Raw genomic sequence first — 26,447 nt, 5'->3', positions numbered from 1 at the left:
AAAAAAAAAAAAAAAAAAAAAAAAAAAAAAAAAAAAAAAAAAAAAAAAAAAAAAAAAAAAAAAAAAAAAAAAAAAAAAAAAAAAAAAAAAAAAAACCCTATGCATAGGACATCAATATTCAGGCACATGGCCTATTGTCTCGCCCTGTGATCTAGGCCCCTCCCGGAATAGGCATACAAGGCTTTGCCCAACGGCAGCAAACGCACGCACAACAACGCCCCCTATTCAACGGTCAATTTCGTCCGACGCGTTCGTCGCCAACGACCAGGCAGCTGGGAATTTGGACGTTCGGAGGGGGCGCCGGGGGGGAGCACAAGGGGGCGGCTACGTGCTTGCTTATCGTCTGCCTGCCTACCTGTTGCTATCGTACCATCATGCCATCGTCCGACTTGCGGTGACCAGTCAGTCGTCGCTCAGTCCTAAGTCTCGTCATACTATATAGGTTAGGTACTTTATTTATCATCCATCCCCCTTTTCCCCATGGGGTAGGGAGATGACTGTCCAACTTGTCAAGCCTGAGATCCAAGGGATAGTATCACGTATATGAAGGTGCGATTAGTAGAATAGCATAGATTGGCTGTTATCAATTCTCCTGAGATGAATATCGACTAATAGAATTGCACGGATATGTTCGTGTATACCTAATGTAGGTATGCTTACCGCCAGTTAGCACGAATAGGGGCTTACGTGACTTTTTCAGACAAGTCCTTCGCTCATAACCCTGCCTCTATGTATAGCAAATTAGTCATAAATAACAAACGTATCACCACGTAGCTATCCGGCTTTGTTACCTCTGTATATACGTCGTATTTCCATTTCCACGATCGGCATACCTGACCTGTCACGTAAGTCCCGATGCGCTCCAGAGAAATCTATCACAAACCCGCGAGCCTATCGTCCTACGTCCCTCCCAAGCACGCAAGTAAATACGCCTACAATAGGAGGCACTTACATAGAAAAGCGACAAATCGAATACCGTCGCGCAAGTGACACGGGATCGTCGGACTATCAGAGTCCTACGATACCCAGGTAGGTAAGGTAAGTTTTCTTATCCCGGCAGCCGGTCAAGATGCACGGAACGTCATTAGCGGGAAGTTCTGCTGCTGCTGCTGCTGATCTACAACGTGCTGCAGAAGAAACAAAAGAAAGGGGGTTTGATAAGATGGTGGACGATGACGGGTCTGTGATAAGGGGTAAGTAATTACGTGCTATATATGTATGTATGTATGTATGTATGTATGTACGCACGCACTTATATACATACACATACACATATATACCTGCGTACGGCAGCATAACGGTCACTGCGCGGAATGGACCTTACCCGGACAGCGAGCGAGGACTTGCGATATGATAGGTACGTGAGCGTACCGGTAAACACCTACTTACCTACCTACCTAGGTACCTATCTACTCAAAAGTTATGTACATATCCAAGCCTCAAGGTAGGTAGGTACCTAAGACATGTAAACGCGGTATGCTACGTATGACAAGAAGAAGGTCACCGGGGAAAAGAAAACCTCCCTGTAAGACGTTTCGCAGCATAGTGCCATCCGGGAACACGCGGTAGCTACCCGGACCCGTAGGTTAGGAATTACTCTACATACATACATACATACAACAGCAGCAGCATCAGCGAAAGAAAATAAAGAGCTCTGGGGTCCGGGGGACAAGAGGCAGACAGACACCGTTTAATGCGCCCAGTTACACTACTTACAAAGTTACAACCTACCTAACCTAACCTAACCTATGCCCTCAGCCCCTCGTGTCGCACACGTTGCGAAGATGAGACGATAAGATAGATAGTACGATGCGGTAGCAAGTAAGCTGGGGTAGTGGCTCGGACAATATCTCCCCGGGGCGGATTCCATCGGGTAGGTAGTCAAGTCAGTCCTGTCGAAGTTTGGTAAGCCGGTTGGTTTTGGTTTCGTCCATGACGACGACGATGTTCCCTCGAGGGAAAGCTTAGCCAGCTAAAGCCGGTGCTGACTGTATCCCGCGCAAGGGAGCGGACGGCGAGGGAGATAACCTAGGTACTTGGCTATCTCGTTGTTAGCTAAGCCTGAGGCTCATTCATCACGGTTATCTACATTACGATGATCTATGAGGTAGGTAGGTATGTATCTCATGTACGTAGGCTCTCCGAACCCACGAGTCGATGTGCAAGGGCCAGTACATTAAGATATACGAAACAAATTGCGGGCGGATTCAATCAGCCGCATGTCTTCTCCGCACGGGAAAGACGCCTTAGACAACCAGCCCAGGTGGAAGGCAAAGGGGGCAAAGGGATGGGGAACCGGGCACGAGTTTTACTCGACGATGGGGTTCAAGAATAGTCAAATCAGCCTCGACCGACCGCCAAAAAAGCAAGTCAACCTAGCCAACCAAGCACCCCAATTAATTATCAACCTGCATATCCATCCCCATTGGTAAATTCTAGCTTAGAACGGAGTAAGAGGCGGCTGTTGAGATACCCCAAAGTGCACATTTGACTATTGAATAACCCAGGTAAAACCCGTAAAGCCAAGGCCGATCACAACTATGGCGTATGCAAGAACAAGAAGTATCTGACCATCTTCACACCCCCTTTTTCTTACTTGCTCGTCCTCTCTCGGCGCCCTCCTGCTACATACAAACTATGTAAGACAAGAACAGAATAATAAATATGCATTCCCCCACAATCGTCAGTGCATATGCAAAGATGATGCACAGCATCTCTGGTTGCTACCGGCTGCGGCCCTTCTGAAGAAACCCCGCGAATGAAGCAAAAGCAAAAGGGGAACAAATAATAATAAGACCTCCTCTTCCGTTTTCCTCGACGCCTAGGCGGATTCGCCCGTTCTATCGTCATGTTTGCGAGTGCTTGTCTCGGTACCTAACCTATTGTCGAGAAACCCGTATCCAATGCGCCAGCATGTCGTGATAGGGGCTACACGGGCTGGGGACGCCATGTATCCAATTGGCGAATAGTCATCTCCATCTCTACCAGCCTATCATACGTAGTCATCGTCGCTCCAGGAGGGGAATGCTGCTTATTTTTTCTTGGAGTTCGTAGGATTATACTTGTCCTTCCAAATCCTACACCCCGTGCGTCATTGGTTAGTAAAAATAATGTTACACTGGTAGATAGATGGGTATATGCTAGATTCGGAGAAGCTCGGCAAAGCGAGACGGCGTGTAGGACAGCGCAGAGTTAGGGTAGATCAGAGTCGAACAAAACCGGACTGCTCCGCTGCAACTGAGGCATTTACATTGGACGTAGACGGTAGTCGATAGACGATAGACGATGGACGTGGGACGTGGGACGGTAGCAAGCGCCATAGGAGGATAAGAATGGAATTGAGGAAACGAAGAGCGACATTTCCCGGATTCGGTGAAAGATGAGGCTCTGATTCGTTTAGACCCCAACTCGGCGACCCGTTTTCGCGGCCGTCTTTTAATGGAGACGAACCCAAAAAGAGCAAAAAGCGAATCCTTGTTCTAGACCCGCTCGGAGCCTTGTTGTCAAAAGGGAAAATAAAAAGACAGGGCGAACTTCTGCAAATATGTCCGGAAACACGGATAGCCTATCGTCTACCCCGAACACCACTCGTCCGCGACGGCCGGGGTCTCGTAGCTTTTGCTGCGCCGTCGACGTACGGGACGAAACGACAAAGGAGAAAGGGCTTTGCCAAGAGAAAATCAAGACTAGTCATACGAGTAGCTTACGAGAAGGGATAATAAATGTGACCACTTACCATGTATTTCCTAGGGTCTTGTTGCCGTTCTCTTCCGCTAGACGGTAGTACCTTGCTGCAGCATACTAAAGGGGAAGCATACAGTTAGTCTCATGTGATTTTTCTCCCTTCCCTTCCTTAGGCACGCAGATGGGGACGGGACGTTAGGGCGAGTTAGGTACTCCGAGAGCTGTCGCCCCCGAGTATGCGATTCTGATTTGCGGCTGGAAGCAAGCCTCATTGCTGCCCAACGGGACGTGATCGTGATTTAGGACCGAGCAGCAGGGCTGCTTAGCTTGCCGCTACTGCTTCGGAGACAAGACATCCTGATCTAACCCCGGAAGCCAAGCGAGCGAGCTGACCAGACAAGCCACAATTTAGGCCACATGAGGCTGACACTTCATCATGCCTAGCTGTCGCTCGCGTGGTGTGGTAGTGGTGAGCTTTGGGCAGAGACGTGAGGCGCCGGATTTGGAAGTGATACGTAGCGAAGAGAGGTAATAGATAGACAGCGAGGAGACCTGGCTTTGCGCCTAACGTACCTTGTCTTTCTTGCATCCGAAACCCTCCAGATAGCACCAGGCGACTTCATTCATGGCATCTGCGTACACCGAGCAACATGCCCTCTGTCAGCCTATCCCATCACCAAGAGCGTTCAAGCAAGCAACGGTATTGTCTACTTTCGACGAGGTCGAACCACTCACCAGTATCTCCAAGGTTGGCCGCTGTCTCGTAGTACTGCCCGACGGTAACCATTAGTCGATTTGATCATCATAAAAAAAATAGCGGGACTTGGGACGAGGTCTAGCTGGTGGGTACAAGGTGTCGTCCCCTTCTCCTCAGCACTCCTCACCCACTTGACCTCCGTTATGCTTCAATAATGAAACGGTAATGGTGTTGGTGGCCCACCTGCTTAGCAGCGACTGGATCTCGCGGTATGCCCCAGCCGTGGCGGAAGCAATTCGCCAATTCGAAGATGGCCAGGACGAGCTCTCCCTTAGCGGCACCTCCTTTCTTTAGGCCCGCCTGTAGCGCCATGCTCTCGACCGCTGCCGCATTCGACGCTGCCGCCGACAGGTAGGTGATAGCTCGTTCGGGATCTGGATCGCAACCCCAGCCGTGCCTAAAGATCCGCCAAAGCACGAAGGCAGGATGTTAGCTTCTCCGAACGTACTCTTGTCTTCTTCCGTAGTGGTACTTTCGTGTTCGTATGTGGGCAACTTTGCCACCATCGCTCCATTCGCTTGTGTAATCTATCTAGCTACCCATAGCTACCCAGAAGCCATAAATCTCTCTCGCTCTTCCTCTTTCGAGGAAACAGGAAAAGGGATCAGGGGCATTCTCCAGATGGGTCTAGACGTAGCCATGTGCCAGTGAGACACGCATGAGACGCGATGAGATGCGATGCGATGCGGTGCGATGCGGTACGATGATTCCATAAATAGCAATGAAACGACGATGGTGGCGATCCAACTACTGACCTCAGAGCAAGACCGTAAAGAACCTGGCTCAGGGGGTTATTCGCGCCCTGGGGATCGGCCAGGCGCCCAAACAGCCGCGTAGACTGTTCGAGCTGCCCATCCTCGTGCAATCGGATAGCTTCCTGGATGTTGTCGTCTATCACCTTTGACGAGACCACGCCGTCCGTCTTGGGTCCGTTTCCGTTTCCTCCGTCATCCCGCAGCCGCAACCCAGCCAATTCCGCGGAGGGCGAAGGAGATGGCGACCGAGACGGCGACACGACACCAGGTGTTCTGCTGCCCCGGCGTTGCCCCCTCTCATTTGCTTCGGCCAGTATCGTTGCTCTCTTCTCCCATTGTCCCTCGTATGCGTCCTTGTCTACACCCGCCCCTCCGACACCTCCTTGGCCGCCACCGGATCCATCTTCGGCCGAGACGTTGATTTGCGGTAGGTTTTCGGGCACGTAGTCGGACGTAGGCGGGGCTTTAGACAGGTGCAGACGCTGTGATAGGCGGTAGTGGCCACTGGATTGATTGCGCGAGGAGCCGTCGTTCTGGACCGAGGATGTGCTGCTGCCCCGCGATCGCGGCCTAAAGACGTCAAGACTACGGCGCGTCTTCGAAGGTGACGTTACGGCGTCTTTGGCCGTTAGGTAATTGTTATTTCCGTCAGAATTCCTCGGATAACTCGGAGGATGGATGATCTCTTGAGTGGTTGTATCAGACCGTATGAAGGTAAACTCGGGTCCGGCGAGTCTATCTAAAGTTTCGCGATCTACGCCGCCACCGCCATGACCACTATCTAGTCGATCTTTCTTTTTGATAAGATCGCGTATCCCCATGACTTACTTACCTTAGGTACCTAATTGAATACTTTTATGTTTTTTTTTTTCAAAATGTATAGTTATTAAATAAATGTTGTATATATAAACGCGATAATCTAGTTGTAGATGTTAGAGAACGAAAACAAAAACAATTAATGGAACCGATTCCAATTCAAGGTAGTCATTTCCTTCTTTAATAGGCCTCCATTATTCAAGCTGTTAGCCCATTCAATTCAGCCCCAGCTTACGCGCCGAGCTTTGAGCAACCTTAAAAAAAGGGGAGAAGGGGGGAAGGGGGGGCTGCGATTTCCGCTGTTGAATAAAACGAATAAAATATGCTGCTTTCCCTTATTTTAGCCCTTCGAGTAACTAACAAAGGGAAACTACGCCTTTGTTCCAATCCTTCCAATATGGGTGGTATTACATTAGGTAGAGGTTTCATACTTTCATACATAGATTAGGTACATAGGTAGAGCCCCTTCGCCTTGTAGCGTCAAGTCGCCTATTGGTGGGGTTAACTTCTAGGTACAATACTATAGTTGGTATAATTATAGAACATAAGGCTCTAATTATGACCTACCTATTCAAGTCCGATAACCATGTCTTATAGGCTATCATAAAGGGTCTAGAATTCACATGTGAAATATAATCAGATAGATACTCCTTAATTACTCAATATACCATCATGGTTATACAATATGTTTATTTTCTATTACAATTGACTATCTTTTGTCTTTCTTTCTTTTTTCTTCTTCCACTCAGGGTATCAACTCCTAACGGTCGCCTAAGGCGAAACGCATCGCAATGGGTATCACGAACTGTTGTACGAATAAGGCAACCTTCAAACGCCAACCAACGGCCGTGATATGTGCCGTCTAGATGCTAGCTAAAGAGCTAGAAACCGATTCTAAGAAAGGCAGTAAGTACATCGCCTTGGCAATACAGGCTTTGTCCAAACGAGCCACATCTTCAATGCCTAGATAGTTAGTAAAAAACCGGCGAGGCTTGTTAAAACCCAATGTAATCCCTTTGTTGGACAAAATCGAGGTCCTCTTCGCCATCGTTTTTGACAAACTCCTCAACCTCATCGGAGTCGATGTCATCGCTGTCTGCTGCGGCGTCATCGTCGTCGCTAGATACGTCTGTATCCTCACTAGATGCGCGGTTGTTTGCTTTTCGAAGGACACTAGCCCTTTCGATATGAAGCCGCTTACAACCCTTGAGCTTACATACGCCGGTGTTGCTGAAGTCAGGACACTCGAATACATGGCGATCAGGACATAGCGCTCCTTTCTCGCAGTATCCATATATTCCAAAGGATCGGCATACGGGGTCTGTTGGGGAGTGTGCCGCATGGATATATGAGCACGAGGTGTTGTAGCAATTGCCCTTGGCGAAATGCACGCAGAGAGGGGTTCTCTCTTCTGTAATGTCATGTGAAAGGTCACAAGCGTCACCTTGTAGACATTTACCCTTTAAAAGATACTCTCGGCAGATAGCCGTCTTAGAAGCATCGTGGATATACCGACATCCGGGGCCTTTCGGGCATGATCCTACAACGAATCGTTAGTATCTCTACCGGGGGTCTTACCACACCGCAGGTCTCCACGAGTCGCGAGATGGGCTTTTTCGTAGTATGAAGGAAGACGATACCGGTCCATGAAAAGGTCTTGCACTGCTCGTTGACCTTCTTAACTCCGCCAGCAAACCTACCAACAGTATTGCGTTAGCAAGAGGTTCAGATCTGTTTGAGATTACATACCGCTGGGCTTTTACGACACCGTGCCTCACAAGGTTGCCGTGCTTAGTACGATGAAATTTGACACCACCGATTGATGTCACTTTGGGGGTAGCCGAAGGGGGGTTTACGTCGTCTAATAATTGATTGTTAGTTATTAAACGTTGCACCTGCATGTCCACTTGGGAAAATGCTCACCGGGTGCTTTCACAAGCTTGCTGCCTTGCTGCACAACTCGAAAGAGAATGCCATCCACTACAACCTCGTATTGGGAAGCTGGTGTGGATACGCTAGGAAGCCCAACAGGTTTAACATTAGCAACACCCTGAAGCACGTTGTTCATAAAAACAGTCTTCTCGCGGTTGTTCCTTTGGAATTGCTTCTGGCGATGAGTCTGCTCTATGGCACTGGCGCGTTGCTGCGATTCCTTCTCGTATACAGAAGTGTTGATCAGCTGCATATGACGGTCGGTCTTCGTGACCCACGACGGAGACGCAGGATCGGAAGTCTCGTTGGCGGTATCGCTAGTATCGGCTGCAGGCCGAGATTGTCCATTGAGAACTAGAGTCTTGTTGCGATAGGTCGGGAGGGGTCGGCCACGTCCGCCACGATAGCCACCACGAGGATACGGGGCAGCACGATAATGGGATGCTCGGGAAGGGGGGTTAGGATCTTTGGCGTATTAGTATATCTAAGGACAGTAAATAATTGGCGTAATCAAATAAGTTTTCATACCCGAATTGACGCCATCGCGCTGGGCTTTGTGGCGATTAATTTGACCTGGTTTTGAATAAGCAAGACGTACGTAGAACACAGATGCCATGGTAAACGTACCAGCTAATTTGCTGATCTTGGCCATCAGCTCTTGATCTTCAGATGTTGACATGTTTGCGACTAGGTGATGAGACGTAAGTTAGGTGCTACAAGTTAGAGAAAATGCCTCGTCGATCGTAAGGAAATATGCTTTAAGAAAGATGAGAAGGTTGTCGGATAGGTGGAACGATATGTAGTGTAATATAATGCAATGTTTATCTGGATCGCGACTTCCTTGCTTAGTGGCAAGAAGGAGAGGGAAATGGGTCAGGGTGGAGTTTTACAGTCGCAATGTACAAAGAAGCCGGAATGCGTGAACAATAATGACAATGATTCTAGTTAGGCGCGGTAACGGAATCACATTCAATGAATTTGGAGGGCAATCTAGGATGCCTAGGTAGGTATGCTTGTGAATAAGGGAGGGAAGCAAACCTTGAACTAATGTCTTGTAACCTAACAAGACTATATCGTGATGTTTTCCGATTGTGTGATGTCTAAGACGTGAATTGAGGCGCAAGGAAGGTTTCGGGCGGGCAGGCGGGTTGGTGGAAAACAACGGGCTAGGTGGGGCAAATTAACCTTATCTAATCAGAGCATCGGATCTAGAAGGCACCTACTATTACGTAGGTGGTAGGTACATCATACCTAAAAAAAGGTAGTTAGCTGTACATTCAATTTCAAACTCCTGTATGATTACCTAAGGCCAACCCATCAGCTTACCATCAACCCTATTATCTAAGGCCTTTGAAGACCCACTCAATTAGAACTGCTTGCAGTGGTGGCTGATTTACCACTAACCTTACATCATTAAGCTTCTTTTAGTCTTGACACGAGCCGCGTGCTCGACCCTTTCAAACATCAACATCCAACTGTTCCACCGCATCCACCCGCCACATTTCCACAGCAATCTAAATCTAAATCATTACAGCATACAGCATACAACATACAACATCATTCGAGAGAGCCGAATCCCCTTCTTGACTCCCTTCCCATTGGATACATCATACAGCGGACACAGCGGATACAGCCGTCAGCATGGCTGCACCCAGAGTCAAGGCCGAGCAGGGCATCAAGCCTGAGCCTAGCATCAAGTCCGAAGCTGATGATGTTGGCCCTTCCCCCGGAGCTATGTCGGAAGATGACATCTACGAAGATGCCGGAGATCTTGAGTTCTACGACCCGAACGATATGGAAGATGGGGCCGTTTACTTGACCCACGTACCAAAATATCTTTACGATGCCTGGGCGAACATGGATGACAATGACGAAATCAGAATCGGTACTCTACGCCAGTGGTCAGAGGTCGGTCCAAATGGAGAATCAAAGGTGAAATAATATTCATCATTCCGAAACGCCTACAAACCCCAGCTAATCCCGTCATAGCCACGTATAGCTATCCTGTTGGACCATAAACTTGCACCCCATCAGCAGATCCCCAAAGAATACAATCTGGAGGTTAAGGATATGAGCCTGATCAATACATTCCTATTCACTGAGCAAGATCTGCCTGGATACAAATCGAAGGCTCAAGGAGCCAATAGCGATATTCCTTCATACCTCCGTCCGAAACCAGAGCGCCCCCAGCAAACCGCGCCGCCGGAGGGTGAAAAGCGTGGCCGCAAAGCCCGATATCAACCCTATTACAGGAAGGCTATTCCCAGTCAGTGACGCATTTCCATCTGCCTCAACAGCCAATTTCCGCTTCAGAACACTAATTGGTTGCAGAGAAAACGGTTCTTGCTGGTCGATTTCGCCACGAGCTGAACTGTCGACCGGCTTGGACAGAAGAGACTAAGCATTGGCTCAGCATAAGAAATAATGATGCGATGAAACCGAAGGCAACCACCACGCTTACCTCTACTGCAAGGCCTACCGGCCTTATCCAAGCTGGCGCGCATGTTTCCAACGATAAATTTAGCAACTTTGTTGTAAGTTTTCTCTTGACTCTGATCTCTAACCCTGTCAGTACGCTAACATTTTCAGCGCACGGGTCCTGATGTCAAGAAGGGAGCCAAGAAGCAGAAGGAAGAAAAGGCCGCTCGTTTACCAAAGAGCGAGCTGCGCGATCGCATCTTCGGCTGCTTCGAGCAATTCAACTACTGGTCTATGAAAGCTTTCAAACAACACCTAAACCAGCCGGAGGCTTGGCTACGAGAGAACTTGGAGGAGGTGGCGATTCTCCACAAGACCGGACGTTTTGCCAATCACTGGGAACTGAATTCAGATCACAAGGGAGGACTCAATGTCCTTGAAGCCAACGGCGCTGCGCCCGATACTGCTCCCGAGGAGGACGAATCGGAGTCCGACGCGGAGATGGAGGATGTTCTTCCATAATCGGAGTACGGGAGAGAGTTCCGTCGGGAAACATGGGTGACTAAAGGCCGTACGGCAAGGAAAAGGAGTTACGGCGTTTTTTACGGTTATGATACATACTCGGGGACCTTGTACCATAAATGATACCCTCGGCATCGCACAATCAGGACTGAGGTTTAGTGGTCAGAGTCTGCGCAAGTTCAGACTATGAAAATTATTACTATTGCGTGACAGACTCCGCAAAGTTTAGAGAGAAAGCAACATGTTTGTACATTGATTGATACGCGAGGCGGTAATCTGTTTTTGGTATTTTGATAGTTTGGCTTCTAACGTTGTTACGGGCCAGCTTTAGCGAATATTGACTCACTTGACATATCCATACTAAGTGAATTGTTGTATATTCTTTCTTGGGCACATACTGGAAACTGGCAGTGAATCAATCTATCATGTTAAGCTACCACATTTCGAATTAAATATAAACCCCCTTTTCAAGACTCCATACCACGTACTTCCGTACTCCTCGAGAAAGACCTCTTACATACATACATGTATCTCCACAATTATATTACCTAATTCCAGCCAACCAAGGCCAAAATAACAACGACCCCTTTCTCCTTTCCCCACTCTTCATCATCCCCCCCCCCCCCTCGGTGTACTTTGTATTCATATACCCTATATTCATTCATAATGAGCATCTTTCTAGACTTCGATGGAACGATCACGGTAAAAGACACCGTGGGCGAACTCGCCAACTTCGCCCTGCGCGTTAGAGCAGACGAGGGCCAGGACCTACAGAAGGAGTGGGATGCCGTCGTCAACGCTTACGTCGACGACCATAGCGCCCATGTAGACGGGTACCATCCCCAGCCGCACGCGCGCAGCTTACCTGCTCAGGAGGTGGAGTTCTTACGGCATATGAAGGCGGTTGAGACGCGCTCTCTCAGCCGCATTAATGGCTGTCGCCTCTTTAGCGGGATTAGCCCGGCTGCTTTTCGCGAGGCGGGGCGGGACTTAGTTGGGAAGGGCACGATTACGCTCCGGTGTGGCTTTACCCGGTTCGTTCAGAAGAGGCTGGAGGAGGGCTGGCGCGTCTGGGTTCTCTCTGTGAACTGGAGTTCCGCATTTATCGAGGGCGCATGCGGCGAGCTATCTGGCGTCAAGGTCATCGCCAACGATGTACGCGAAGATGGGTCGGTTGTCGGGCCCCCTATATTGAACTCGGGGGGTGCCGATGGCAGTCATCGTGAGGAAACGAGGAACTTGACCAACTCGCATGACAAGCTGGATGCCATGAAAGCCGTGCTTGAAGCCGAGGGGCTAGTCGGGAAACCGTCGGTCTATTTCGGCGATTCGACGACCGATCTGGAGTGCCTTCTCGCTGCTGATATGGGGTTCGTCGTCTCGGATAAAGAAGACTCGTCGTTGTTGAAGACACTTCAGAGAATAGGAAAAGAGGTGCCCCATGTCCGGGACCAAGGTACGACGAGTAGTCTTGCGTGGACTTCAAATTTTAGAGATATACCGGATGACAGGTTTGTCCTCAGTTGAAAGAACGAATGGACTAATTTTTCTTTTTACCTATATAACGGTAGTAGATCTTTAGCAGGTTACGTTGTTCAATTTATTTATTTTAGATGTTTGTTTAAGGTCTTTATTCAACAAGTTATCCTACCGGCACGAGTGCTATACAGACCAGCGTAACAGTCAATACCTCCGATCATGGCCTCTTAGGGTTCCTATCATTTAATTTATTTGATGAGAAGTAATGAATCTTATGATACAATCATTTGCGCACTTATACTACGAATGCTACCCAGCCAAATATACGTGCAATCGGAAGATATTAGACACGTGGAAAAGCAGGTCATATAAGCACCCAAATGCAACTTAGTCATAACCCTCAAGCAGAGCCAATGGATCACATGACAAAAGAAAAGGTTTTAAATCTCCTTCTCTCTCGAGGAGAGAAAAAAAGTATAAAAATAAACTCCTCGGGAAAGGCTCGAACTTTCAACCTCCTGATAACAGTTATTTAACAGTCAGACGCGCTAGCCAATTGCGCCACCGGGGAATCGGCAGAAGTACACTAGCTTCTTGTAGTGTTAGATAGTGCCATTGAGTGATATGTTCTATTATATCCATACAATACCAGCGCTTAGAATATTTGAATGCGAAATTTCGCAGATCTCCATAATATGAAGTTCGTCGTACACTCATGTCAGACCTTAAACGGAGCTAGCCCTGCAAGACGCTTATTCACTCAGTTTAAGAGTTAAAACTTTGTTTAGATCTGCCCATGGATGATGGAGTTGAGTCGTTCTCCACTTTTCTCGTATTCACCTTGCAGTATACCGATATAGGGGTAGTTCCAAGATTCGTAATGAAGCCTATTCTCTTTGCATTAACCCTAGATGAAATATTGGGGGGCAGTATTACTCGGGAGCTAGTGGTCCAAGTGATATAGGATCTATTGTAGAAGTGCTGAACAGGCCGAAGAAGTTAAGAAACAACAATAATAAGTTTCTAAGTGCGGGAGAGGGATCAAAGACACTATGCTCTAGAAGACTATTTCGACATAATCCATAGTAATTGTCAGAAAAGTTCAAATTATCTGCTGATAGGGCTATTAGAGTTGTGCTAATGATACATGGGCGATGCGGTCCTGTTGCATCGAAAGGATCCTCATGTATGGGCATTACTAAGAGACAGCCTTAGGCACCCGCAAAAGATGTATGTTTATTGGGACATGAAGGCCTGCCAAGATCTACAAATGTATCCAGATTGACGATGTAAGACTACATGTTACACACAACTGCGGAGAAGGTGTAGTATAGTTTTCGGCGATACGATATAGGGCTGATTCGAGTATAAATCACTCAACCCTGAACCTGCTGGTCTTGATTATGAGTAAAAGGCCTCTCAATTCCTAGCTATTCTTTCGTGTTTTTATTCAAGATGGCCGAAAAGGTAGTCCAAGCTGACCAAGCTCCCGTAGCGGGAGAGCCTTGCTCTACTGAGAAGAATCTGATCAACTACGGCGCTCCGAACGTAAGGCTCTAATAATGAAACAAGACCAGTAGACAGTTTTACTAATGAACCATCAAGGTTCCTTTTTACACGCCCGTTCAGGATCCTCCTGCAGGAACCCCTTGGGATGTACAGCCGGAAGGCTCCCTCTTCTCACCCCTGAAGATCAATGGAATTGAGCTCCAAAACCGCATTATCGTCTCTCCGATGTGCCAGTAAATTATCTATCATACTCGCTCTATTATGGGAGGAACTAATTGTATCAACTAGATACTCCGCAAGAGATGGGTTTATGACCATATGGCATCATGGTACGGGATTCTAGCAACTGCCCCTCTTCCCCTCCCCCTCCCCTTTTCTTTCACTATTCCAGAAGTCGGAAGTTTGAAATCCAACAAATAACACTCCCATTCCTTCTCTAGAAAGAGCTAACCCTTGCGGATCTTAGTCCACCTCGGGAGTTTCGCTTCTCGAGGAGCAGGTCTAGTCCTGACAGAAGCCACCGCCGTCTCGCCTGAAGGGCGCATCTCACCCCAAGATATCGGCCTTTGGGACGACGGACACATTGCACCATTGAAGCAAATCGTCGACTTTGCCCACAGCCAGGGCGTGAAGTTCGGCGTGCAGCTAGCCCATGCCGGACGGAAAGCAAGCACTGTCGCGCCATGGATTGACCGAAAAGCCGCGGCGCGTGACTATGTAAGCAAGCAAGCAAGCACAGAGCTGGCCCCCTTAAGAATATTTTAACCAAACTAACGCATTATCCAGTCGGAAGGATGGCCAAGTAATGTCATTGCTCCGTCCCCAGAGGCTTATAACGCGCAGACGCTCGTGCCGAAAGAAGCAACTAAAGAGGATATCGAGAAGTTCAAGAAGGATTGGGTTGCTGCCGTCCGGCGTGCCTTGAAGGCTGGTGTAGATGTAAGTAAACCCGCCCATAAACATAGGTAGGTAGATAAGTTGTCAGTAGACAGCTCTAACACGAAAGCAGGTCATCGAAGTCCACGGAGCGCGTAAGTACATCTAAATAAAACTTCATATAACTAGCCCAACCCCTAACATCACATCCGCAGACGGCTACCTCCTAAACGAATTCCTCTCCCCATCCTCCAACAAGCGCACCGACGAATACGGCGGCTCCTTCACCAACCGCACCCGCCTCTTCCTCGAGGTCGTCGACCTGCTCAAGGCCCAAGTCCCCAGCACCTTCCCCATCTTCTGCCGGATCCCCGCCACGGACTACCTCGAGCACGACCCCAGCCTGCCGCAGTGGACCCTCGACGACGCCGTCGGCCTCGCCAAGGCGCTCGCCGCCCGCGGCGTGCACTTCCTCGACGTCTCGGCCGGCGGCACCGACGCGCGCCAGAAGATCGTCGCCAGCCCCGGCTACCAGGTGCCCCACGCGGCGGCGATCAAGAAGGCGGTTGCCGGCACGGGCACGCTCGTGGGCACCGTGGGCGGGATCACGTCGGGGAAGCAGGCCCAAGCCATCCTGGACGCGAAGTCCGCGGACGCTGTTATCGTAGGGCGCGCGTTCCTAAAGGATCCGGATCTGGTGTGGCACTGGGCCGACGAGCTGGATCTGGATATCCACGTGGCCAGTCAATGTGAGTTATTGCCTGTGTCCATTCTAACTCGTATACTAGGCTATATATATACCTCCTATCAAGCTATAACCTGCTAATCAGTACTCTTGCGTAATAGATGGTTGGGGCTTTGGCATGACAAGGCATCATAGACATAAGCGGCACTGATTCCCCAAGGAAATTCCCGCCCGTATTCATTAGTCCCTACTTAGTAACTTGTAATTACTATTTGGACAACCTTGTCCCTCTTGTGATTTAGGTCTGAGATAGGTTACATGAGACTTAGAGTTTACTATTAGTTGAAAAGGGGCATATAGGGGTATAACAGCTTAAGGAAATAAAACCTACCGTATGAGACTAGATATCTTGTATTTAAAGATTTTTTGTCTTTTTAATCTGTAAATTCGAATATGTGTTGATTTAGGAACAAATCCTTTACCAGCTTTGATCACCCGCGAGATTTCTCTCTTCATAAGCAAATGATATATGTCGGCCATTAACCCTATAGCACAAAATAGCCATAATATTATATCTTCGCTTCACGGTACTCGTGTTGTATAAGAAGGACTAGCCTTAACACATTTTGTCATTGGTACATCTACTCTATAGTCGATGTTCTAGAGAAGCCTCACAGTCCAAGCTTGGAGGACATGGTAGGATGTCCTGTAAACGGACCCTGACCTGCTCCATGAACTCTTTGGTTAAAAGACAGATACAATCCACAAGACTATCGTGATAGCGCCATGACACACCAACCCAACCACCTCCTAGGAGCATGAATGTTTATACTGTATCAGTTACCTTCAAGGTGGACAGGATTGTGCTCTCCTATGCTTAGCCTTAGACTTATCTCGTATGGGGAATTGCATGCTGTGCTTTGGTCTCAGTGAGTTCATGAATCGATGCGCCATACCCTCCCTTGCCTCATTACCCTTATTTGTTTTATTTGTGGACTTGAATGACTTCCAACGACTCCTAGTCGATTTCGCTTTCGCTTTGTAGGCGCCGTTATGTCTTTTTGACTTCCGTGATCTGTACGACTTGGACTTCCGTCTACTTAATGCATGCGGAGCGGCTTCTATGTTTATAGCGCTATCGAACCGCGTTTTGGTTTTGATACATACCTTTTTTATCCACTTCTTGAACTTGAACTTCTGGATCCGTTTGACTAGTGTAGTAGAAGATGCGTTGGATCCCGTCCAATGAAACCCAGGTTGCTGCGGACTTCCCAAGGGAGGTGAAACTTCAGGGAGCCGACCTCGTCGGGAACCGCCTCGCGCAGTAGTTGCTGGCATAGTATGATAATTGTTGCCTTGATTCTTCCAGTGTATCTTTTTAGTAAAACGTGTCCTGCGTGTCTCCCCGCTCCGACGAAGGGGATCCGTAGAACTTGTATGACTCAACCGAAATGGAAATTCCTCGTCAGACGAGCTAGTGTGAGACGGTCCAGGTTCAGGATAGCTGCCATGGATAGCCGAGGTACTCGGGCCTTGACCATCTAGTGCAGAAAAGACTTCCTGTCTCGCGGCGGCAAAGTGATCGTTGTCGTAGTCCTTGTCTAGCTTGTCTTGTGGATAGCTGGTAGAAGCAACATCTGAAAGCGGTGGTCTCGGGGTATAATCACTGCTTGCTGTTCTTGTATCGGTATCTGAAATTCCACCGGCTGCAGCTAATTCTTCCATAAGACACTTACCAGCTCTATTACTTAATACTGACACATCGTTGGCCGAAGCGCTAGATTTGCTCGGGGGGTTTCCCGATGGATATGTACCGTAGTGAGATATCTCAGCTATGAAGTCTTGTGTCCAAGTATTCGACTGGGGCGAATGGCAATGGTCCGGCGGAGAACGGATACCTTCAGACGGGTAAGATGACGAAGCGCTGCGGACTTTAGTGAGTGAGGCTGGCGAATCAGCACCCGAGGTACTCTCTTCTGATGATTTGGCATTGTGGTCACTGAAAGGATTACGTGCGTTGCGCTCTTGCAATGTTTCCTGTAGCGATACCTCTTGCCCAAAGGATTTTTGGGTAATGAGACCAGACATTTGTAGGGTGGCTTTGTTAATATGATCAGATCCATCGTCGTGCTTCGTCACTCTAGACCTAGTACTCGACGTTATATTTTCAATATAAGAAAAGGGCCGCAAATCGTTGCTAGTAAGACGAGTGCCGCTAGTTTCTGCATTATTCGGGCAATTCTCATCCTTCTCGAATAAATTTGCGAAGGCGGAGGAGATATTTGCTCGCCGACGAGAGATAGTATCGCCGATGTGTATGGTTGGGAATCTAGTACGGTGGTTTGGATCGCTGTCTTTGGATTTCTCGCGGGAAGCCCTGCTGGGCAAAGACCACCTGTGGAGCGACATAGTGATAGGATAACCTAAGCGTGCTATTCCGTCGTATTAATATACCTAAGCCGTTCTGCGATATTTCAACTTAATCCTTAATCTGTTATGAATTACTAAATTCCGAGGAATAGGATGGTGGCTGGGAGTAGCAAGCTGTAAGGTATCTTCCATTCGTAGTTACGACTTGATTCTCTAAGGGTATAAGGGTACTACATAACGAATACCACCTTCTTTAATATATTGACGAGAACTCTAGGAAGTTATTATGGAAATTCTATGAACCAATTATAGTCTATATATATTCCACTGTGCCTTCCTCATCGCTATTTCTTCCACCATAACAGAAAGGGTGGGCGATCAAGGTGATAGTTGATAGATAAGGTTGATCTGTAGGTAATATCCCAGGTAGTTAAGTCGAGCCTTGTTAAATAGGTAGTATGCTTAGTTGCACATATAAAATTTAGAAGTAGGCTTACGTGCATATCAGACCAAATATTCTGTAACAATAATTGCAATCATGTCGACTTTGTACTACCTACATGTAAATGAGAAAGTAACTTAATGATGTCACGATATCGTACCATAACAGCAACCTAGGTGCAAACAACACAACTTTCCCATTACAATACCTGACCTATACCAAGTGTATCTCTTATTCACATCTCTACCGAATCCTAGCTCAGTCCGGAAGTCATGTTGCAGGTTCCAACTCACCATACTAGTAGCAAGGCTTGTACTGGTCCGTAGTTATGAGATCCAACCGGAGATCTCAACTAATAGCAATTTGCTATGCAAGGCATTTAACTAGACTATTCCATCGAACATCTCGACTAGCCCTGCCGCCGATCCGTAGCGGCGCATCCAGAATTTCTAGTCGATCATCCCAATTACAGCAAACCCAGTTCCCCCGTGGGTTTTTTAGTTCCCCGAAACAGCAACAGAAGGAGTCCGGTGCTGGTAAAAGTCCCCTTATAGTCGTGCCCGTGGCTTTACTCCTACTAGGTGGTTTGCTTATTTACTCGCTCTATCCAGACGAACAATTCCGCCAAGCCCGCCGTATTAAACAGGCTAAGAATGTTCCTAAGGATGTTGAAGATGGCTCACAACAACATCAAACCGAGGAGACCGCCTGGTCAGCCTTTACCCGCCGGTTTGAAGATTTTTCAAATGTTACTGATATTGAATGGTCTTCATTATCTGATCGCATCGCCGAGCTAATACTTCCTGATTGGTCTAAGGCTATTCCCGCCCAGATTCGCAAGCTTCAACGCGAGCTTTCCATGGCAGATGGGTCGCTAGCCAATGAGATATGGCAGGAGGCTCATGACCCTTTCATTCACCCTGAAATTCAGTATTCCGCCAAGGTGCGCGTCTCAGACGAGCTTTGTGACGATGAAAAAGAGTTCCTAGCCCGGCGCAAGAAAATTGCGACAGCGGCGTTGGCCAAATATCTTGGCCTAGATGAGAAGGATGTTAACCCTGAAGATGTTCCTACAATAGCCATGTGCGGCTCTGGTGGTGGCTTGCGAGCCTTAGTTGCAGGCACGGGCTCACTCCTCGCCACTCAAGAAGATGGCTTATTCGACTGCGTAACCTACACTTCAGGTGTTAGTGGTTCATGCTGGACGCAATCTCTATACCATTCGTCTCTGACCAACTGCCGGTTTGATCGCATCGTTGACCACTTAAAAGCAAGGTTAGGGGTTCATATCGCATACCCTCCGGCTGCGTTTTCGTCCCTAACATCTTCTCCGACCAATAAGCTACTCCTAAGTAGTGTAGTTGAAAAGCTAAAGGGGGACCCTAAAGCAGCTTTTGGGTTAGTTGACGTATATGGTATCTTATTAGCAGCAAGGCTCTTAGTGCCAAAAGGCGAACTCGGTGTTAACGAACGAGACTTCAAACTCTCCAACCAAAGAGAGTACATCAAGTATGGACAAAATCCCCTGCCAATATATACCGCAGTCCGCCATGAAATCCCGGAAATAGCCGCGAATATGTCGAAAGGCAGCCCAGAACAAGCAAAAGAGATCGCAAAGCAGGAAGCATGGTTCCAATGGTTCGAACTAACGCCTTATGAATTTTTCTGTGAAGAGTTTAACGCCGGAATTCCAACTTGGGCTCTTGGTCGACGGTTTAACAACGGAGAAGACGTACCTCATGAGAAGAATGGCTTCCATCTACCGGAGCTCCGTATGCCCATTATGATGGGTATTTTTGGCAGTGCTTTCTGCGCAACCCTTAGCCACTATTATCGGGAAGTTCGACCGCTTGTTAAGAAGTTGACCGGGTTTGCTACAGTTGATGGAATGATATATGGTTATAATGAAGATTTGGAGAAAGTCCATCCGATCGATCCAGCACAAATACCTAATTTTACGTATAATATGGAAGGCAAGCTACGCTTTACGACACCAACCACCATATACAATAATGAGTATATACAGTTAATGGATGCCGGCATGTCGAATAATCTACCTATTTACCCTCTACTTCGACCTGGTCGAGATGTCGACATCATCGTGGCATTCGACGCCTCCGCAGATATCAAGACGGACAACTGGTTATCAGTAGTAGATGGGTACGCGCGCCAACGTGGCGTGAAGGGCTGGCCCGTTGGCGTTGGGTGGCCACGGGAAACAGACTCGACGAAAAAAATTGAACAACAGCTAGACGCAGCCCAAGCAGACTCACCAGCCGACGCAGAGACTAAAGTACAGAAGGCACAACAAGCCCAGAGCCAAAACCTAGCCAAACACCAACCCGAAGAGCCAAGCGACAAGACGAAGCACGACGTATCACACCCTGAGGATTCAGACTTGGGCTATTGCACGGTCTGGGTGGGTACGACCGAGGAACGGTCGTCGGAACCGCCTCCGCCCACAAAGGCAGTTACGGACGACGCATTGTCGTGGCAGCTGATGGAGCCCAGCGCAGGCATCACCGTAGTATATTTACCATTCCTAGCGAATCCGAAGGTGGACGGCGTCAACCCAGCCGTAAGCGACTACATGAGCACTTGGAACTTCGTCTACACCCCAGAGCAGGTCGATAAGGTAGTGGCACTCGCGCGCGCCAACTTCGATGAGGGTAAGGACCGCATCCGCCGCTGCGTACGTGCCGTCTACGAGCGTAAGAAGAAGCTACGCGAGGAACGTGAGGCCGCTGCTAAGGAGGAGGCATATAGGCGCTTAGTACGCTTGGGCATCGGAGATAGGTTAGGGGAGGGCGATCATTTCAGCTAATTTGCTGCGCGAATTCGGTCTATCAACCACGAAACTTACCCCCTCCCCCTTTTTTTCCCTTTTGCATACTTCCTTATATACAAAAGATAGACTACCTACCGATCAGATAGATGGGGATGGAAACACTTAAACGGATTTAGAAGAAAGGAAGGATAATTGAATCATGCAAGTAGATATTTACACTCGGCCGAAGAGTGGTTGTGGGTGGTGCTGTCTTCGTATGTTCTACATGGGCCATTTATGCTCGCGGTTCTCGAATATAGTACAATGACACACGTGGTATGCCGGCCCCTGAATCCACCCTCATGAGTTCCGTAGCAGCTAGGTATCATCATCCCTTTTCCCCCGCGTATGATCCCCTCCGGTGCCATTATCCAGTAACGATTCTCTATTCTCTCTCCGTAACGGATAATCCGTACGCGCTCTCGCGTAGAAACTCTTCCGAGGCCGGAGACTACGCTGATATAACCTCACCGATATCAACGTACACCGGCTTGAACGGAGCGGCATCCTCCATAAATGTATCGCTCGGCACTGCGGTGTCGACCGGACTATATAGATACCACGCCTTTAGCGCATTGATGGAGGCTGCTATCCTCGCGTCGTCGAGGCTACTAGCTGCGCCCTCGCCTAGCAGGTCTCGCCCGCTGTAGATGCCCACAACAAAGACGGGCGTCCTGCTCAGACGACCCGTCTCGCTTAATAACCTCGCGACGGGGGCGTCGAAGTTCTCCCTCGCGCATAGCCTAACCAGCTCCCTTGCTGGCGTCTTAAATTCGAACATGTTAGAGAGGTCGAGCGTCCGAGAAAGAACGTGCGCCTTCACGAAGGTCTTGGCGGCATCCCGCCCGCAGTACAGATAGATGGCGCCAATAACCGCGCGCACGAAGTTGGCGTTCGCATTCCCCACCGGGTTGTCGACGGTTAAATCTTTTGTGTTTCTCGCCTTACTAACCTCAAGGTCTTCCCCTTCTTTCGGCTGGTTCTGCTTCGTGACCATCTCACCGAATGCATTGTCGTACAAGACCGAACTGCTTAGACCCCGGCGCCACTTGTATTTCTGGATTTCTTTCGCCTCGGCACGCACGTAGCCCCACTTGCTCATCATGACCGTCGGCTTGTCGTGCGAAAACTGCAATAACCCCGGGTCCACCTCCTCGCCGGGCGCGGCGGCCGCTTCTACACCCCAGGCACGTGCGATCTGGTGCAGGGCCGGCACGCCGGCGTAGCCCTTCATGGCGGAGAAGAGAATGGCCATGGGCAGGCGGGGATACCGGGTAATGAGGAATTCCGAGGTATGGTACTGGAGGATGGATGCGCCCACAAATGCAAGATTCGCATTGTTGAAGCGGGGGTCTGCGTCGGCTGAAGGGTCTATAAGGGCTCGGGCGAGCGTCTGTAAGGGGATTTTGGAGGAAAGAGAGAGTCGCGCATGCAGAGCCGCAAGCTTGGCCGAGTATAAGGCTCGCTCCGGAGGCGGGGATGGCAATGGTGCTATGTGTTCCTCCTCCGGTGGTAGTATGGGAAGTTCTTCAGCATCGTTTATATTTTCGGGAGCAGCCTCAGATGCTGTGGTCTGCCATCTCCTTTGACAGCATAGAGGAGCTTGTAATCTGGAAGTTTGGGCGGCTCGACATATCCTTGTCGAACTAGGAGGTGGCCTCGCGGGCGTTGTAGAGAGTAATTGACTCGATAACCTGTGCAGCCGTATTCTCTTCATTTTGAGATAGCGCAGATCACCTCATGCCAACGCACTGGGCGGGTTTGAGACACGACACGACACGGTTGGCGGGGAATAAAGCAATTGCTTGTAAGTGGTCTCGTGTCTGTCTGCTAAAGAAAAAGTTTCTGTGAATTGAAGCTACGGGCGATTAGCCAGGGACCAATGATAGGAACCGTGCACGTGCCACCCGTTTTATGTCCGGCACTTTAGATAATCGGTTTAACAATTACCCCTCCCGAGCGCCAATCAATTGAATTCCACCAATTCTGGGCTAATTCAACGTTCTCGAAGTTTAGGTAATGCACTATTCAATGCAAGGCGTATATCACTGTAGGCGAATAGTTTAAACCGCAACCCGCAATCCGCAACTTTCCCGACGTACCTAATATTTAACCATCCACCCGCTCTCAATTTATCCCAATTGACCCCATACAAGAATTTGTTCGTCGCACATTCGGACAAGATGGTAAGTACTTGGTAAACTCTTCGATTATACGTCACTAATACCTATGTACTAGGGTGGCGGTCCTAAAGTTCCGTAAGCTACAACCTGACCCTCCTACCCGCCATGTGAGCCTCGGCCCTCGACAGATGAATCTAACCTCCCACTAGCTACCCCAAGCATGTATGGTCTCCGGCCGGTGGTTGGTACACGCAACCGAGCAACTGGAAGGCGAATACCGCGGTCTTCATGGGTGTTATTCTGGGCATCACGGCCTTGACGTGGAAGCTCAGCGCCGACCGAGAGGTGCGATATAAGATGCCGGAGCCGGATCGATTCTACCCTAGCCGATAGTACGTTTGATCTTGTGTCATGACTAGGTAGGGAGAGTATCAGGATGCTAATTTGTCTTGCAGCTGGACTAAGCAGATAAGGGAGTACGAGGCGGCGCAGAAAGCAAAGAAGACCGAAGAATCATAGAGCTGGTATTATTGTTGGGGTGTACATATACCATATTCTAAGACGGGCAATACCAGGCATTGGGCTGAACTTCGGCGGATATAAGTGGTCATCCCCCGTTGATGCTCGTGACTCTTCGAATGATAGTGACCTATGGGAGGCATCCCTAGAAAGAAAGTCTCCCTTAAGAAGTCCCTTGCTTAAGGAGCCTTGCCATTCGATCCGTCCGATAAGGCCTTTCAATGTAAACCAGAAGTACGTATTTGTTGAACAAACCGCTATACCACTAAAAGGTTATCTGGTAATAGATTTTATTCTATTATGCTTTATATTTGTATCGGACAGATAGTAATATCTGACAGTATTTTCCAGCAGAGTACTCTGATCAGTTACCCCAATACTAGGTAGTCGACCTATTATTTTCCAGTATGCTTGTATCTTACTTTGCTGGGCAATTAATATCTGTTTCAACCACTTCAGCAGAGTGACCAGGTTGACTAAGTAGCCAGGTAGAAGCCCGTTGTACGATAGAGAGGGCCAAGTAAGGGATCATTAGGGCGCTCATAGATATTCATTACAGGTCGTCGTAGTAGCATATGATACTTTTTCGCTTGGTCGAGTAAGATGAGAATATTTAAAATACAGAGGAAGGCTTCCGCGTCGATTAGCAAGTAGTGCTCTCTATGGCTAAATGCGTATATCTAGGAGTTACCACTAATTCTTAGCCCTCTCGTTTGGTATAAGATATCATTAACTTAGCCGAGTGTATGTAGTCACTTGATCTTTCGTTTACAATTAGTTTGTTGATATGAAGGAGGCCCCCTTCTGATCAAGTTGGAAAGTAATGGGGCGTTCTATTCTTGTATATTCGGACATCAATCGGGGCCGTCTCCGTTTATGAGAGCGACCATTCAATAGTTTATGAAATTTAAGTGCGGCTATGGATTCGTATTGCTCAAAACTTGAATTTCCCGGACAGCACACTCCTGCCATTTTATTTCATGAGGTATTCAGTGTGATCTAGAATGGTATACTTACCGTTCTAGAGCTGTGGCATATTTACTGATATTAGGAGTTCAATGTTGCGTCAAAGAGATTTGGTATTGCTTGTATTAACATCTAAGCAGTTAAGTGATATGTAATTGTTTTATATAGGTTGATCGGTCGACATTGACCTCATGTCTGGCTGGAACTTTACACTCGGGGTTCGAAACCTACGATGAAGAATAACCCGGTTGTAAGCTGGCCGAGTAGTAGGCGATAGTAGTTTGGTTATTCACATAAAATATTGATTGTATTTGGTAGTGAATTTACACTAGGAATGGTAGATAATATGTATAAACGTACTTAACGTAGGTCATTCCCCTACTTGCCAAAGTTCTTGCAATAAGTAGCCTTGATATTAATTAACAGCATATCAAAGGTTTCAGGCTTGCAAATGAATAGCAGGAGCCAGGAATACCGAGAGTTTTACACGAAGGGCTTCAAAGCGTACGAACGTTAACCGTAGTAGTTAGAGTTGCACTGATGTACCCGAAGATCTTCTGATGGATGATACCGTAAGTACAATGTATAGTTATACGGAAATCAACACAGCGATTTATTGCCTTGTCAACTACTGAATTGCTTGTTTCGCGGACATTAGATCTTGGGGCGTTACTCTAGTAGATATAGAAGATGTATCCAGCATTAGGAACTTAAACATCTCGCTATGTAAGTTAAAAATCTATCTACTTCGTAAGTGGTATACATATACTAAAAAATATGATCGTTAGATAATCTAAGCAATTCATCTGTTGACGCGGCAGAACATCTCGGGGAACGTCTTAGAGAAGACAAGCACGGCATATAAGGCAAATGAAACAAGCGCCCATGCCTGGTTATTGTGGAATGGCTAAAAATTTATGTTATGTAAAGAAAGCATAAAATTTGTTGAAAGACTCGATCGAAACAAGAAAAAAGAAAGAAAATAAAAATAAAAATAGAAAAGTAAAAGTCTAGGATGAAAGGTCAAAACGCAGAGCGTTAGCCTACCCCTTTATTCAGCTTAGCATATGAGGCCGTCGTCATTTCGTCTTTGACAGGCTGTCAGGGTCGGAGAAACAATATCGGAGATACCTAACTTGGGATCTTGCTGGGGACCCTTGGCCGGCGGCCCGGGTAAGCGAAGTTACTATGTAGTACATACAAGAACGATATGAATCTGAATCAACAGGCATGAGAACAGGTCTAGCCAATAGATATGAGAGCGCGGGAATATGAGACAGACGAATCTTACATAAAAATACAGCGCTGACGCTTAGATAATTTTAATGTGGAAGTTTCAGCTAATCTGATCGGCGCTTGAATCAGAAACAATGGGACTACCTAACCTCGTCGATCTGTTCTAAGATTCTACAAGATGGTTTCGTCCATTAGGTTTTGGTGATTCGTGACACACTGAAGAGTTAAGGTAGTAACCTAAAGCCTTGCAGATATCGGCGTCCGAATCGTAGATGGTTTGCCGATCTAGCCTCATAGCTGAAAGTTTGATGTATGTTTCGTACGTTGACAGCGATGATTATAAAAACCTATGCCGACAAGTCAGTATTCAAAACAGGTTACTAAGGATACTAGACACTGACTGAAATAGGAAAAGAAGCTTGCTTGACTATACTAGGAAGGACTTGGTAATTGGATAAACTACCAAGTTAGGTGTCCCGTCGCATCGGTGTTCCTCGTTCAAGATACACTACCATCGTCTCCACGCTTAGT

General features: G+C 47.9%; 9 protein-coding genes and 1 non-coding gene across 10 annotated transcripts; 5 read left to right on the top strand and 5 right to left on the bottom strand.

The window, feature by feature from the left end:
- Positions 1-2,940: 2,940 nt before the first annotated feature.
- F5Y00DRAFT_198609 (HCP-like protein) lies at positions 2,941-6,163 on the bottom strand. The gene is made up of 6 exons (XM_048005309.1): positions 5,197-6,163; positions 4,625-4,838; positions 4,420-4,453; positions 4,258-4,316; positions 3,737-3,801; positions 2,941-3,077 (listed from the first exon to the last, which is right to left on the bottom strand). The coding sequence occupies exons 1-6, from the start codon at positions 6,015-6,017 to the stop codon at positions 3,032-3,034; spliced, it is 1,239 nt and encodes a 412-aa protein (XP_047860450.1). The 5' UTR covers positions 6,018-6,163; the 3' UTR covers positions 2,941-3,031.
- A 485-nt stretch (positions 6,164-6,648) lies between these two features.
- F5Y00DRAFT_248573 (uncharacterized protein) lies at positions 6,649-9,121 on the bottom strand. The gene is made up of 7 exons (XM_048009460.1): positions 8,983-9,121; positions 8,572-8,631; positions 8,473-8,517; positions 7,936-8,409; positions 7,762-7,873; positions 7,653-7,708; positions 6,649-7,552 (listed from the first exon to the last, which is right to left on the bottom strand). The coding sequence occupies exons 2-7, from the start codon at positions 8,621-8,623 to the stop codon at positions 7,008-7,010; spliced, it is 1,284 nt and encodes a 427-aa protein (XP_047860449.1). The 5' UTR covers positions 8,624-8,631; positions 8,983-9,121; the 3' UTR covers positions 6,649-7,007.
- Positions 9,122-9,246: 125 nt separating this feature from the next.
- On the top strand, positions 9,247-11,288 carry F5Y00DRAFT_248572 (transcription initiation factor IIF, beta subunit-domain-containing protein). The gene is made up of 4 exons (XM_048009459.1): positions 9,247-9,876; positions 9,934-10,210; positions 10,276-10,478; positions 10,534-11,288. The coding sequence occupies exons 1-4, from the start codon at positions 9,586-9,588 to the stop codon at positions 10,882-10,884; spliced, it is 1,122 nt and encodes a 373-aa protein (XP_047860448.1). The 5' UTR covers positions 9,247-9,585; the 3' UTR covers positions 10,885-11,288.
- A 209-nt stretch (positions 11,289-11,497) lies between these two features.
- F5Y00DRAFT_248570 (HAD-like domain-containing protein) lies at positions 11,498-12,502 on the top strand. The gene has a single exon (XM_048009458.1). The coding sequence runs from the start codon at positions 11,551-11,553 to the stop codon at positions 12,409-12,411; it is 861 nt and encodes a 286-aa protein (XP_047860447.1). The 5' UTR covers positions 11,498-11,550; the 3' UTR covers positions 12,412-12,502.
- A 348-nt stretch (positions 12,503-12,850) lies between these two features.
- On the bottom strand, positions 12,851-12,934 carry F5Y00DRAFT_t146. The gene has a single exon. It is a non-coding gene; the product is annotated as a tRNA-Asn (tRNA).
- An 884-nt stretch (positions 12,935-13,818) lies between these two features.
- Positions 13,819-15,644, top strand: F5Y00DRAFT_274002 (FMN-linked oxidoreductase; the record flags this gene model as incomplete). The annotated part of the gene is made up of 8 exons (XM_048013283.1): positions 13,819-13,911; positions 13,969-14,105; positions 14,161-14,201; positions 14,339-14,589; positions 14,659-14,811; positions 14,882-14,903; positions 14,964-15,497; positions 15,595-15,644. 8 exons carry the CDS (start codon positions 13,819-13,821, stop codon positions 15,642-15,644), a joined length of 1,281 nt encoding a protein of 426 aa, XP_047860446.1.
- A 635-nt stretch (positions 15,645-16,279) lies between these two features.
- F5Y00DRAFT_274001 (uncharacterized protein) lies at positions 16,280-17,842 on the bottom strand (the record flags this gene model as incomplete). Its single annotated transcript, XM_048013282.1, has 2 exons — positions 16,280-16,516; positions 16,601-17,842. 2 exons carry the CDS (start codon positions 17,840-17,842, stop codon positions 16,280-16,282), a joined length of 1,479 nt encoding a protein of 492 aa, XP_047860445.1.
- Positions 17,843-18,381: 539 nt separating this feature from the next.
- Positions 18,382-21,296, top strand: F5Y00DRAFT_198474 (FabD/lysophospholipase-like protein). Its single transcript, XM_048005307.1, has one exon. It carries the CDS (start codon positions 18,574-18,576, stop codon positions 21,067-21,069), a length of 2,496 nt encoding a protein of 831 aa, XP_047860444.1. The 5' UTR covers positions 18,382-18,573; the 3' UTR covers positions 21,070-21,296.
- Positions 20,848-22,968, bottom strand: F5Y00DRAFT_198521 (54S ribosomal protein L3). The gene has a single exon (XM_048005308.1). It carries the CDS (start codon positions 22,787-22,789, stop codon positions 21,524-21,526), a length of 1,266 nt encoding a protein of 421 aa, XP_047860443.1. The 5' UTR covers positions 22,790-22,968; the 3' UTR covers positions 20,848-21,523.
- F5Y00DRAFT_248565 (uncharacterized protein) lies at positions 22,851-24,036 on the top strand. The gene is made up of 5 exons (XM_048009457.1): positions 22,851-22,879; positions 23,084-23,258; positions 23,311-23,330; positions 23,405-23,587; positions 23,651-24,036. The coding sequence occupies exons 2-5, from the start codon at positions 23,256-23,258 to the stop codon at positions 23,712-23,714; spliced, it is 270 nt and encodes an 89-aa protein (XP_047860442.1). The 5' UTR covers positions 22,851-22,879; positions 23,084-23,255; the 3' UTR covers positions 23,715-24,036.
- Positions 24,037-26,447: the final 2,411 nt, after the last annotated feature.

The sequence above is a fragment of the Daldinia vernicosa genome, assembly GCF_022497035.1.
Source record: "Daldinia vernicosa strain CBS 139.73 unplaced genomic scaffold F5Y00scaffold_73, whole genome shotgun sequence".
Classification (NCBI taxonomy): domain Eukaryota; kingdom Fungi; phylum Ascomycota; class Sordariomycetes; order Xylariales; family Hypoxylaceae; genus Daldinia; species Daldinia vernicosa.
The sequence above is the reverse complement of the archived record's forward strand: the minus strand, read 5'-3'. Positions and strand labels throughout refer to the sequence as shown.

Bases quoted from the DNA above. Each gene is read 5' to 3' on its own strand.
- F5Y00DRAFT_248565 (XM_048009457.1), top strand. The intron at 23,331-23,404 runs GTAAGCTACAAC...ACCTCCCACTAG, and splicing joins GGTGGCGGTCCTAAAGTTCC to CTACCCCAAGCATGTATGGT. The intron at 23,588-23,650 runs GTACGTTTGATC...TTTGTCTTGCAG, and splicing joins CGATTCTACCCTAGCCGATA to CTGGACTAAGCAGATAAGGG.
- F5Y00DRAFT_248573 (XM_048009460.1), bottom strand. From the start codon at position 8,623: ATGTCAACATCTGAAGATCAAGAGCTGATGGCCAAGATCAGCAAATTA. The intron at 8,410-8,472 runs GTATGAAAACTT...AATACGCCAAAG, and splicing joins GCGCGATGGCGTCAATTCGG to ATCCTAACCCCCCTTCCCGA. The intron at 7,709-7,761 runs GTATGTAATCTC...TACTGTTGGTAG, and splicing joins GGTGTCGTAAAAGCCCAGCG to GTTTGCTGGCGGAGTTAAGA.
- F5Y00DRAFT_198521 (XM_048005308.1), bottom strand. From the start codon at position 22,789: ATGAAGAGAATACGGCTGCACAGGTTATCGAGTCAATTACTCTCTACA.
- F5Y00DRAFT_198474 (XM_048005307.1), top strand. From the start codon at position 18,574: ATGAGATCCAACCGGAGATCTCAACTAATAGCAATTTGCTATGCAAGG.
- F5Y00DRAFT_198609 (XM_048005309.1), bottom strand. From the start codon at position 6,017: ATGGGGATACGCGATCTTATCAAAAAGAAAGATCGACTAGATAGTGGT. The intron at 4,454-4,624 runs GTGGGCCACCAA...ACCGTCGGGCAG, and splicing joins ATCCAGTCGCTGCTAAGCAG to TACTACGAGACAGCGGCCAA. The intron at 3,078-3,736 runs GTAAGTGGTCAC...CACGGGGTGTAG, and splicing joins AAGACCCTAGGAAATACATG to GATTTGGAAGGACAAGTATA.
- F5Y00DRAFT_248570 (XM_048009458.1), top strand. From the start codon at position 11,551: ATGAGCATCTTTCTAGACTTCGATGGAACGATCACGGTAAAAGACACC.
- F5Y00DRAFT_248572 (XM_048009459.1), top strand. From the start codon at position 9,586: ATGGCTGCACCCAGAGTCAAGGCCGAGCAGGGCATCAAGCCTGAGCCT. The intron at 10,211-10,275 runs GTCAGTGACGCA...AATTGGTTGCAG, and splicing joins TTACAGGAAGGCTATTCCCA to AGAAAACGGTTCTTGCTGGT. The intron at 10,479-10,533 runs GTAAGTTTTCTC...TAACATTTTCAG, and splicing joins ATAAATTTAGCAACTTTGTT to CGCACGGGTCCTGATGTCAA.